General features: G+C 40.0%; 1 protein-coding gene across 1 annotated transcript in view; it reads right to left on the reverse strand.

The window, feature by feature from the left end:
* Window positions 1-12,200, reverse strand: part of LOC128710901 (sodium/hydrogen exchanger 3) — a 29,068-nt gene that overhangs the window by 4,723 nt on the left and 12,145 nt on the right. The window contains exons 12-20 of the mRNA XM_053805760.1: window positions 11,581-11,595; window positions 9,782-9,838; window positions 9,637-9,714; window positions 9,481-9,553; window positions 7,908-8,015; window positions 7,018-7,077; window positions 5,345-5,407; window positions 5,116-5,277; window positions 2,674-3,007 (exon numbers count right to left, since the gene is read on the reverse strand). Of these exons, the coding sequence (XP_053661735.1) occupies window positions 2,674-3,007; window positions 5,116-5,277; window positions 5,345-5,407; window positions 7,018-7,077; window positions 7,908-8,015; window positions 9,481-9,553; window positions 9,637-9,714; window positions 9,782-9,838; window positions 11,581-11,595 (950 nt within the window). The remainder of the gene's footprint in view (window positions 1-2,673; window positions 3,008-5,115; window positions 5,278-5,344; window positions 5,408-7,017; window positions 7,078-7,907; window positions 8,016-9,480; window positions 9,554-9,636; window positions 9,715-9,781; window positions 9,839-11,580; window positions 11,596-12,200) is intronic.

Below are 12,200 nucleotides of genomic sequence, written 5' to 3' on the forward strand. Positions count from 1 at the left end.
AACAACGAACATTTAAACACAACAGCAAAACGCCAACCGACGCGCATGCATGTCTGTAGGGTGGGGGGTGTTATGTTTCGTTTGTGATGTGGGACGAACGTTCGCATTTGCCGTGTCCGAAGCGAGCACGGATCGGGTTTCGTCACCTGTGCCACTGTTTAGGTTCTGTTGTAAAATGTGTTTTGTACGTATTGTTACTGTGGTCAGTGGTTTTATGTATGTTTTGTTGTGTCCCTCTCTTAATTGATCCTGTTCCTGGTGGAACAACGAAGTCTCTGGTAAACAAATGACCTGATGTGGTCATAAAACATTTGTTTATTTAAAAAAAAAAATACACCAATTCTTATTGGCACGGATATATCAGCTATGGCATAGCATTCGCTACCCTAACATGATATAATATTTGCATCTAATTACTTCGACATTTTATCCAAATATCGCTCGCTTCGAAAAAGCGTTACAGTTAAACGAAGAGTGTTATAAAATCTGTTATAAAAAAAAACCGGAACCAGGGAAATATTCGTTGCTGTTGATACGTGGCCAAATTTGAGACGATTGTGCACAAGCACATTCAAGCGACGGCACATCATAACATCGAGCCCGGAGCATCAGTTCGAACGGACGGCAGTGAAGCATTACACGGACACAGGAAGCTTTCGATCAAAGGCAACAAAAAACGGCATTGCTAGGTAGACAAAATCACTCGAGAAGAAGCAGCAGTACAGCGTGCGTGAAGTTTTGCGCCTTTTCAATACTCCATCAAGCAGTATTAGAAGAGCAAAACCAGGCGCTCAACACTGTTCGTGTGGCGATGAAAGCAAATTAAGGGATGGAAAAATATAGCTACAAAAGCTACCGCAAACCAAAAAGGAATCTTTCTCTGCTTGCTGAACTGTTGTTTTTCTTACAATAAACAGCAAATAAAAATCGAAAAAAAATCTACAAAATAACACTAAAAGACATATAGTAATCAAAATGTAATTACTATTGGTTTAAAATATTGTCAAAATTGATCCTAATTTTCAACGTGTGTTTTTTTTTTGTAAGTAAAATTTAGCATACAGCGTGACGGAAATCGTACCACGCCGGCACTAACGTGGCGGGAAAAAGCAGAAGACGAATAAGAAGAACAAGAAGAAAAAACAAAACGAAAATGTAAGCTTTCAAAATTTAGTGCTTTCCGCATGTGCGTAAATAAGTTTCGTTCTAGAGAGAGAAGGAGCACACATTTACCGATGAAAACTGTTTGCTAAGGCCACATTATCTAGAAGAAAGAAATGTAGAAAAAAGACAGAAAAAAGAAAGATGAACAAACAGATGAACAAACGGGTTTCACTGTGAGTGTGGAGTTCATCGATTGGGGGTTTTCCCGGTGCTTTGCATCATTTCGTTCCCGACGAAGTACCGCAGCCATTGGCAGCAATCGTTTCGCGTGCTCCGGAACCGGAAACCGGGATCATCATAGCAACGCTTGTACCTTTTCATTTTACCTCGCAAAAGTACGGTTCAAAAATAGTAAATCACTATGGCGAGTGGCTAGAAAACATGAACTCAAACTCGTTTCATAACTAAAACTGCAGTTACAAAAGTTACACAAAAGGGAGTTTGTGAATTAACAACAGAATAAAAAACTATCTGTAAAGTGCATTTTGGGAGGAATACATAGGAACGAAAGAAGGCTCTCGTATCGAAGGAGCCTATGGATGGTTGACTTTGTCTGTTGTTGCAGGATCGAAATGGGGAATGTTTGGGTATTGGAGGGTGGGTTACTGACGAGTATTTATGTGAGAGTTAGTACTGGGTTTTCCATTCCATTTTTACCCCCTCCCCGCTAGTATGTGATTCATGTGTTAGTTGTAGCTTGTGATGTTGTGTTAAAGAGGTGTATGTGTGTGTGTGTGTGTGTTTAGTTTCCCTTACGCTATAGCGAGTCTTCTTTCGTGTTATCGGGAGTTTTGGTGTTAGTTGTTTGTTTCAATGTGTTATGTAGTAGTGAGATTGTACGGTTATCGTGTTACAGATTAATAGATAACTAATACTACATATACTGCGCTCAACATAGATACGTTAAACATATTCTACTGTGCTTAACATAATACACATACGCGCACACATACACACGCGCACAGCCATACTAGAATTGGTTTAAATCAACAGCATACACACACACACACGCACATACAACAGGGCAAAATTTGGTTGTTTTTTTTTACATAAATTATACTCATGCAAAGCACATTTTATAGGGTTTTAAACGGGTTACAGAATTACTGAAAAAGAAAACTTTAGAAAATTTGGAAATGTCCCGCTGTAAATAGCAGCAAGGTTTCACTCCGATCTGGAGAAAACGTCTTACCGTTTGCAAACATCGAAGAACTTACAGTATGTAAATTAGTCGAAATCATAAATTAATTTATCCCAAATGTCAAAATAAAATAATTGTTTTTAGAAAATTTTGAAATCCAACCTGATATTTCATACAAGATCGGACAAATTATTTTGGCAAATAATCGGAAAAATATCCTTTTTTTAAATTTAAATACTTTCAACAATTCAATCATTTCATTGGTCCAGTTCGCACCAACTGGCGAATAGGAAGTAAGAGATATAATAAACGCAGCCGGAAGATCTATTGATAGAGCGTTTTCGTCTTCGTTAAAAAAAAAAACTTACCCGCTTAGCTCCAGCATCGATCCACGGCGATTGTTGCGCCGATGGCTAGCGGTGACCGGGAATGCCGTCGCGTGTGGCCCGGCCCGGGAGATACCGAGCGGATCCAGCATCGGGTTGCCAGCCGTATCTCCGCCATCGATCGTGATGTAGCCGGCGATTGAGGCCGACCGTTTGTCCTTGGGGATGGCGACCCGGCCGACCGGTGTGGTTGCCGCCACCGGGGTCGATGTCTCGGAATCAGTCACCCCGCCGATGACGACCCCACCGGAACCGGAACTCTCGCGCCGGAACAGACCTATTACGGACTTAGCCTGTTTAGGTTGCGTTAAGCCACCTGTGGTTTTTTTTTGTGAGGGTGGGGGTAAAGTTCACACATGCGTGTCCGGTGAAGGGAACGAAAGGATAACAGTGGCACACAAAATGCGCACGCACGCACACACACACACGAACACACAGAGGCGCGCGAGGCGGTGCAGTAGAACGGGATTTGTAACGGGTGCGGATGGGGACGGGATCGGCAGGATGTGTGTCGTTTGTCGGGAATCGGCCAAACGCGCCAAGTAGCGGTCGAGCGCCATCGAGACACCGTCGAGATTGTTGGGTGTGTGTGCGTGTTGTGTGGTGTACGTTTTCGGGTTTTTTTATTGTTGTGGCAGTTGGCAGTCGTGTTGAGGTTGGATCGTGTAAAGAGAAAAAAGAAACCATACGGGGAAGGCACGGATAGATGATAAAAATGCGGTTAGGTGCAAGCTAATGCGCGGATGCAGAAATTATATGAACCTAGAATGTTTACAATAACTTAACAACGGAAACGTAAAGATTACTGCAGGTAGTTGGGGATGGTTTCTTTTCGTTGAGCAGATAAACGTTTGATAAACGTTAAAATCGGCAAAAATTATTAAAATTATACATACAAGATGCCTCGCGTTCGATGGTAAATTTAAATCAATTTAAAAAAAATTGATTGTATCGAAAACACTTTTGAAAGTTAACTGTGAAATTATGCGAAACCAAATGCCTGGTGCATGAAATCAAATTCATGTCACAGAGGCCACATAGAGTTCGAAACGCCCATAGCAGCAATTGAAAGTAACCGAAAAATTCGTAACCATTTGTTGAGATACTTAAAACCCGAACTCTAAAGCAACACTTATTAATCAACGAAAATTGCACTCGCGCCGGTGCAAGTTTGGTGAGATGGTGCGTTCGGATACGGAATGGTTGAAACGAGAAACGATAGAAGAAGGCTTTTGAAGGTTTGGATTCATGGAGCTAGACAACAGCGTTAGTACGAATATGGAAGCAGCAGTATGCGACAGCACATGTACTGCCATGTACACCTATATGTTCGCTTTCGAGCATGTTACATCGATACATTTCATTTCATTCGCCATGCACGTATATACACAATAAAAATACACTTAAAAACCGAATGATCGTAACACGAGCCAATAGAAGGCGAAGAGCGAGATAAAAGAGTCTAACGCGAACTAGACAGGAACTGGTAGAAGGTGAAGAGAGCACACGATGAACTCATCGCTTTGCCATTAAAGGTGCGGAAATGGAAAAAACGCTCCCGTTTCCCATCAAATTATGTTCAAATGAAATGAATAACCAAAAGTTATCGTAACTAAACTGAACCAAAATGACACAAACTGCTCGCCGGACGTGTCTTTATAATGGGTCCGAATGTAGAAACACACAGCTGATACTAAAATGGAACAAACAAGAAAGCGGTGCACTGAACGCTAGAACAAAATAAGTCTTTGCTTCTCATTTCAAATTTCGATTGCATTCATCCTGTGTGACAGTGTGGTGTTTGACTGGTTCGTTTTCAGATAATTTGATCATAACAGCAACATTTTTTTTTACTTCAAGCAGTGTGTAAAACCTTCAACTGGTTTAGTGTAATGCTGTGTTTGGGTGGATTGGTGGTGCATTGAAATACAAGAAAACAAACCAAACAACATAACGAACTGAAAGCAATAAACAAACGTCCAATCATTTACCATAAATACCAATTCACCGGCTCAGTTTGGGTGTGGTACATGCAAAAACAAATACACATTTTCCGGGTGTGTAATGAAAACTACAACTGCTAGCAGCGCCGAATTCGAATTTCGAAATGATTTGAGCGTCCTATCGCATTGGAAATACGATGCGTCGATGGGATGAACAAAATAAAACTGGTGGACGAACGGGCGGCACTTGAGAACGCGCCAAAGTTGATGTAGCTGGTGTAAAGACAGGGATCGAAACTGTTTTCTTCTGTCGGTTGCTGTTACAATCGGTGTTACGCCACCAAGGTTTAAACGGAGGGGGGGACAGATTGTGGGAAGCGTCGCCTGAGATGGATGCACCGCGCATCTCAAATCTCCTTAAAACTTCCACCCCTGGAGAAGGGCCCACTACCCGGTTGGGTGTTTGCGCACGCAGACTTACCCAAAAATGTTGCACTTGGTGAATTGTAAGCTAGATACTCCTTATTTGAAGCCCACGAAGGGAATTCGTTCTGTTTGATAGCACCATTATCGTCACTTTCGTCCACCCGCTTCCAGGGCAGGACCGATTCGATAGCAGTCGGTGTTGCGACACGTTGTTCCGCTAAAAGTATAAAATGCGTCAATTAGTAAAACTTAACTCCAAAAACTCCTGTACAGTTCATACTCACATTCCAAAAAGCGTGATTCGCGGGAAAACCTTTTATCTTCCTTGTTTGCTCCCCTTTCGTCCACTGTTGGGAGGTTTACAAGCATTTGTTTGTTTTGCAAATAAAAAAAAGAAACGAAGTACACAAAAGCGACATGATTAGTTTGTGTCGAAACAGAACGTGAAATTTACAACAATACACTTCAACCAAATAAGTTCACTTATTGTGGTTGAAAGAAGGCAAATTAGTAGAATTTCTCCATGCTTAATACTGAGAACTGATAAAGCAAAGTGAATTCATCCACAACGACAACAACTGTGAACAACATCAACGAATCAGAACGGAAAAACAAACACAAAAAAACAACACAACAACTAGTACAGTACTATGTGATAATAGCGTGCATAAAAGCCGCACCGAAGGTGAAATCGGAGTGAAAGTTGATAGTGAAATTGTGACTAAACAGGAAGGTGTGAAAACGGATCTGCAACATACAACAGTGAGTTCAGTGTCATCCGTCGGACCGTTGGGAGCTATTTTCCGCAAGGTCGCAGCCGCCGAATTATACATTTTTGTTACGCGATCGAGAAGCGGGACCGAGCTGGCACTAAAGAAACGCGACGCGATCAGCGACCGTTCGTAGGCGCGCGGAAAAAAATAACTATTGTCATCCTTTTGTACAGTATTTGGTAATTATAGGAAACAAAAAAAAAGGAGAAGTAATTTTAAACAATCGCAACCATCATGCAAAGAAACGTGTACGTGTTGACTAAGAACTAGAACCAGTAAAACGGGGAAAAGAAAACCGATAACTTACCAGACCGTCCAACGGAACGATCGAACCTTTATCGAACAAAATGTACAACAATAAACAGCTAACGTAATTGGCTTGCAGTCTCCTAAGGAGCTAGTCTTTGTATTTTGTATTGCCTATACAGGATATATAACGTAATCTAAACAACCAAACGTAAGGCTACGCTTTGCGCTAACCATAATCGTACAAAAGAGATGTCGCAGCGCAATGGAACTGTTTTTTTTTTAAATGCGTTCACCAATCATTCCGACTGAGCGCATCGTTCCATTTGCTTCGTCTGCTCTCGTACCAAAACAAAAACGAAACAAAAACGAAAAACAATTGCTCAATAACTGACAACAAAACATGAACCAAACGTTAACGCAAGATTAAACGGGAAAAGCTTGCGATATAAACTTGCAGCGCAACTTGCAAACAAGAGTGAGAGCGCAAGAGAGACAGCGAGCTTGCGAAAAAAAAATGGAACACAGTGTTTTTTTTTTTGGGGGGCGGGGGTTGGTGGTGGTTGGGTAGGTGAGCCAATGCCCACCGGGGCACATACCGAAGGTCTGATAGGATCGGTCCCTGCGCCAGGGCAGGAACGATTCGGCCGCCGTCGGCGTGATCCGTTCCCTGTCGGATGCGGAACTGATGCTGAAGTTACTGTTGTTGTTGTAGGTGTTGAGTGTGAGGGTGTTTCTATTGGCTTTACTGTGGGGCTCTTGGCTGTGGGTGGGATTGCCGGACGGGCATGAGGTGGAGGGATCGGAGGCGGAGGAAGTAAACTTGCTCGTGTAGTGCTTCACAATGCGTGCCTTGGTGGGATCGAACCCGGGCAGGCTTGTGATATGTGCGATCAGCGAGCTGTTGTTGTTAGCAGTAGTAGTGGCGCCTGTCTTACTTGCACCACGGTCTCCTCCGCTGGCGAGGGATTGTTTTACACTTACAGCCGGCGATTCGGCTAGAAGAAGAGATAGACAGACAGATAGAAATAGCAGACGCCTAAAACGATTGACAGCGAACGATCGAAGAAGGTAATGGGATCTTGACCCTGGCAAGGATATTTATGTCTTGGGCAACTCTTCAAGAGCTCGGAATCCTTACGGAAAATAAGACTATTAACTCGGAATCCTTACGGAAAATAAGACAGGGGATAATTCAAGCATAAATGCAGTGATTTTCTTAGCAATCGCTAAAGGAACACCACGTGCAAACGATCAAAAGGTTCGTTCCGGATCACAATGTATAAATATTCCTCAAATTACATGAGAATTGCCCGAATTTCCACACAAAGTTAAGGACATTTCAAAACAAAAAAAGTACAAAAAACACTAAGATAGCTATTGCTATCGTTAAAACTTACAAGCAGATATTTACTTTCCAACCAAATACACCAACTGGTATAACAAACAGAAGAATAAAACCGAAATTGCAACAACTTTTTGTAAAGATATCCAGAAATACAGACGAGCAGAGATCAGAAAGTGTAGAAAGATAGAAGATACCAAGCAGAGAGAGAGAGAGAGAGAAAGAGATGTGTAATAGGAGAGATAACACAATAAGATGCTAAAGAATTGCACGCGACTTTGCATTATTATGGACCACTTAGGACAAAAAAAAACAACAAAACAGACCACCGAACAGAGTTTGTTGTCGGTACCGCAGTGGACATTTCGCCTTCGATAGTAAACTCAGCACCCGTTGGAAACAATAAAAAAAAAACATTGGAAACCACTCAACGAGCAGTCTCACATGCTCGCCAAGGCCCGGAACACCGAGCGTCACACTTACGCGATGATTTGGCGGTAAAGGTAAGGCCACCTCCGTCCCAGTCTTCCGACGGTCCCGCCTGTCTTTCCTCGTCCTCGTTGTCCTCGTGCAGCACTTCGTTGATGTAATCTGTAGTTTGGCCGAACAAGAGAGACACATTAATGGGTAGCAAACGTATTGGCCGACTGACAGTACAGATGAAAACATAATGTTTAAAGAAAAAAACATATGATTTTCTACGTGAAAGCACAACCAACGAATTATGGGGAAAAAAACTTGTCATATGATAGTAGGATAAAAACGGAAAAAACATACATTGATACCGTTAAACATATTAGGTATGTGTGAGCATGACAGCAAATAACATCGAAATGGCAAATGGTGCTAATAGAGTAGAATAATAGATTATAACTGAGATGAAACGATACAAGAGCGTGAAAGTTGATGGATGAATAGATAAGATATCACAAAAAAAGTAAATACTTTCTCATCACCCGTACGACTGGTGCGTTACAGTTTCGTCGTTTAAATGGCACAATTTAGTAACGCTTTCATACAGTAACGCAACAGAATTGAAAAATCTGAAACTAAGTGTATGCCACTCAAGAAAATGAGAACACAGTCAACCTTTTTCATAACGAGTACCTCTTTTAACGAGTTTTTTTTTCTGATAACGAGCATATCTAAATGATGAGATGATTGTGAGATTGACAGAACAATCATGTTGAAGAACATCTAACAGAGCACATGGTAAATACGGCAGAAGATATAAGAATTTTTATAGTTACTGATGCCATGAAAATTCTGCCCGTGGCAGAATATATAACAAACTAGAAAATGTATCAATTGAAGATATTCTGAACAAATTGCATGAACTTTGGATGAGCATTATTTTGATGTGGAACTATTAATATAAATTTTATGATAAATAACCTCCAACATGATGAGATTGTTGTATTACGATAACAATACTGGAACTGATTAAACTCGTCATGGTAGGGTTGACTGTCGTCAAGATTGCTTAATAATAACTCAAATTGCATGTGATTGCACATTTAGATAATCAAGAGGCACAGCTGTTTTTCTTTTAATAGGACAAGTTTGGAAAGGGGAATTGTGAAACATTTGTTTAAGTAATATAAGACACATTCAATTCTCCGGTATCGGTTTTAAAAAAGATTTTGTTTAGAACATCAAGAGCATAGAATGTAGCGTAAAAGAGAAGAGAGTGCATAACAAATTAAAACGTTTCGTTTGAATACAACTCAGTTCGACACGTCACTAGACAAAGAGGCTACAACACAAACATCTTAGAAGAGATCCATAAGAATAGCGAGTGGAAAAAAATCACGGCTAGAAAAATAATCAAAAATACACGAAATACGATCAAAACATACGCTTACGACATAGGAATTAACTGCTTTTTTACCTATTTCTAATCTACGGTACTTGTTAAGACTCTGAGAATATTTTCGTTTACTTTTTTTGCGATTGTCTTGATCGGTTAGTGGTGGTTCTAGTGGTTGTGTCGGTGGTGGATGGTAGTCGGTAGTAATCGTAATTGTATCATTAGTCATAACGATATCATTCGTACCGTTCGCAAACTGTTTCGCCGATCCGTTCTGCACGAACTCCGGGAACGAGACGTGGTTCTGCTGCTTACCGTCCTGTGTTTTCGGGTTTGGAACGAACAAAAAGCCATATTTAGCAAATATTCTACAAAAAAAAACTATTGCGCTTCACGGCGTACCTTGACGCGTTTGCTGCGCTTGTGATGTTTCTTTTCGCTTATCATGCGACGAATATTCATCTGCATCTTATAGTTGACCTAAAATTGAGCATGAATACTTTTTATTATTAATCTTTACCTCTTGCCAAACAAAATCACTCATTACCTGTGTTGAAAGATCGCGATCATCAACAGCATGGCGGCTGTAGCTAAGTCTTCGATGCTGCGGGAAAAAAACGGAACAATCATTATAAAAACCCGACCACGAACAATGTGCAAACACGGAAATACATTTGCTGACTCGTATTCGTTCATTAAACTGACATTCGAAAATGATTTTCCAAAGAAAACACAAAGAAACAGGAATGAACACGACACAAAAGAAGAAACATTTGTTGTTGATTGTAAACCAAACAGTAGAGTTATTCTTCTATTCTTTTCTTCCTTTTTTATGAGGACTTTTTCCATGTTAGATGTTAGAAAGGTGCATTTTATACTAAACATGCCAAAACCTTCTTGGGTTATGCAGAGTGGTTGATAGTGCTTTGTAAAAATAATTGAAATATATCCTCAATTCATTCTCTCTTTTCATTTCTAGGAAGGAATCACAATAAGCGGAATATGGAAACATTCGTTGAAAGCATTTGGACCAATAGATAACATATACAACTGTACAGACGCTTACAGGCTAAAAAAATTACAACATCAATAATATAGCACACAATGAAAAAACTCAAATTTTATATCAATGCAGTACATTCAATAAATATTTCCTTCAATGGCTAATGAGACGATATGTACAGATGTGCGCGTGAGATTCTATACTAAAAAAATAATTCAATATTTATAACACAACATCATAGGTCCAGAATCCAGAATGGAATGTAAAATAAGATGCTGAAATACTATTTCTACATTATGTTTTGTGATAATTCTAAAATTTTCTAAACTTTTCCAAAAATGGTTTTGTTGCGTTGTTGGGCGAAAATAAAACTTTTTAAATATGATTAACTTTTAAGAAAATCTACGAAACAAAATGGTTGCTAATATAAAACAAGAAATTATTCAACAACGATTGTTGACTTTACACACAAATCTTTCAACATAATTAGTTCAATGTTGATGTAAACACAGATCTCGTAACGAGAAACAGGGCAAGCATATATACAGTTTGCGTACGATCCTGTGTTAGTTAGCATACACGTTAAAAACAGAACATATTTACACCAGAAAAAAATCGCGCAAACACTGCACGCTAACAAAAAATGAACAAACAACAGATTTTATGCTTTGATTCGAATGCTACATTGAGAGAAAATGAAACAGAATTTCAAGAAACAGTTTGTGGTTGAAAAACAAATCGCACCTTCACTTGCTTCACGGGTCGCCATATGCGCCATCAACACACGTGCCACATACGTTAGTGTCCAAAAACCCCCCAGAGATCAGGATATATGTGTTAGGAACAGTGATCAACACAACAGACACACACAACACACACAGAAACACAGAAGAGCACACAGAACGATATGCAGCACGGACAGTCGAACATACAGAGGGATACAAAATGAAAGAAAAAAAGGATACACGCACAAAGAGAGAGAGAGAGAGGTGAAGAAAAAATTTGCTAGATTAGTGTTTTGTTGTGGTCGCCGGGTCAAAAAATCAAAAACAAGTACAAAGGAGAAAGAAAACTGGTGCTCGGTGCACTTTTTTCACCTATTTCTTTGTAATTTACGATTAACGAAAAAAAAGGAAATAAAACAGTGATGAACAACGCAAAACACATGTAGACAACAGTGATGAACAAATGGAAGGGGTGAACATGAATTGTCACAAGGACCACGTGATCACAGATAAAACGGGTTGGTGTTGCGCCAAGACGGCAGCAACAGTGTAATAGTGAACACAAAGTTAGCTTGTTAAGAAAATCATAAAACAATGGATCATTTAATGTTTTCGTACCGTATGCAGTGAAGCCTTCGTTTCGAGATTTTTGGTTTTGGTATTTGTTTGTTACGCAAATAGGAATTTTAGCATAAGAACGGTATGATCAATGTTGGAACCGTGGAATTCGAGCACATGTATTTTTTTTTTTGTTTTCGATAGTATTTGCGTGTCGTAGTCCGTGTACCAATGGGCGAAAATTCAGAGATATATTTGAAGGATAAAATGCCACAAATGTTGCGCGATGATCGTTCGATCCATGGTTTGTTGAGTGGGTAGGTATTCGGTTTGGGGACGTTTTTTTTTTTTTTTGGTTTTGTTTTGTTCGGTTCAGTTCGATGATGATTGTTTCGGGGTTGATGATTGTTTTCGAACGTCCGGTGGAGCACCAAATTGTGGAAGCGATGTTGAAGTGAAATAATTTGTTCGATTTTGTTTCCCAAATTGCACAAAAAAAAACATGACGCACATTTTTGGGCAGAGAGCATGGTACAATATTTGCCGCGAAAATTATGTATGTTCGCGTTCGCGCATGGTTTTTGTTGGCGATAAACAGAAGCGCAAGATTGTTCGAAATAGTGAAGCGTATTGGTAATCATGTTTGGTTGTTCATGGCGACGAGAGGAGAAAAGAAAAGA

This window comes from Anopheles marshallii, chromosome 3 (genome assembly GCF_943734725.1).
Source record: "Anopheles marshallii chromosome 3, idAnoMarsDA_429_01, whole genome shotgun sequence".
Lineage (NCBI taxonomy): Eukaryota > Metazoa > Arthropoda > Insecta > Diptera > Culicidae > Anopheles > Anopheles marshallii.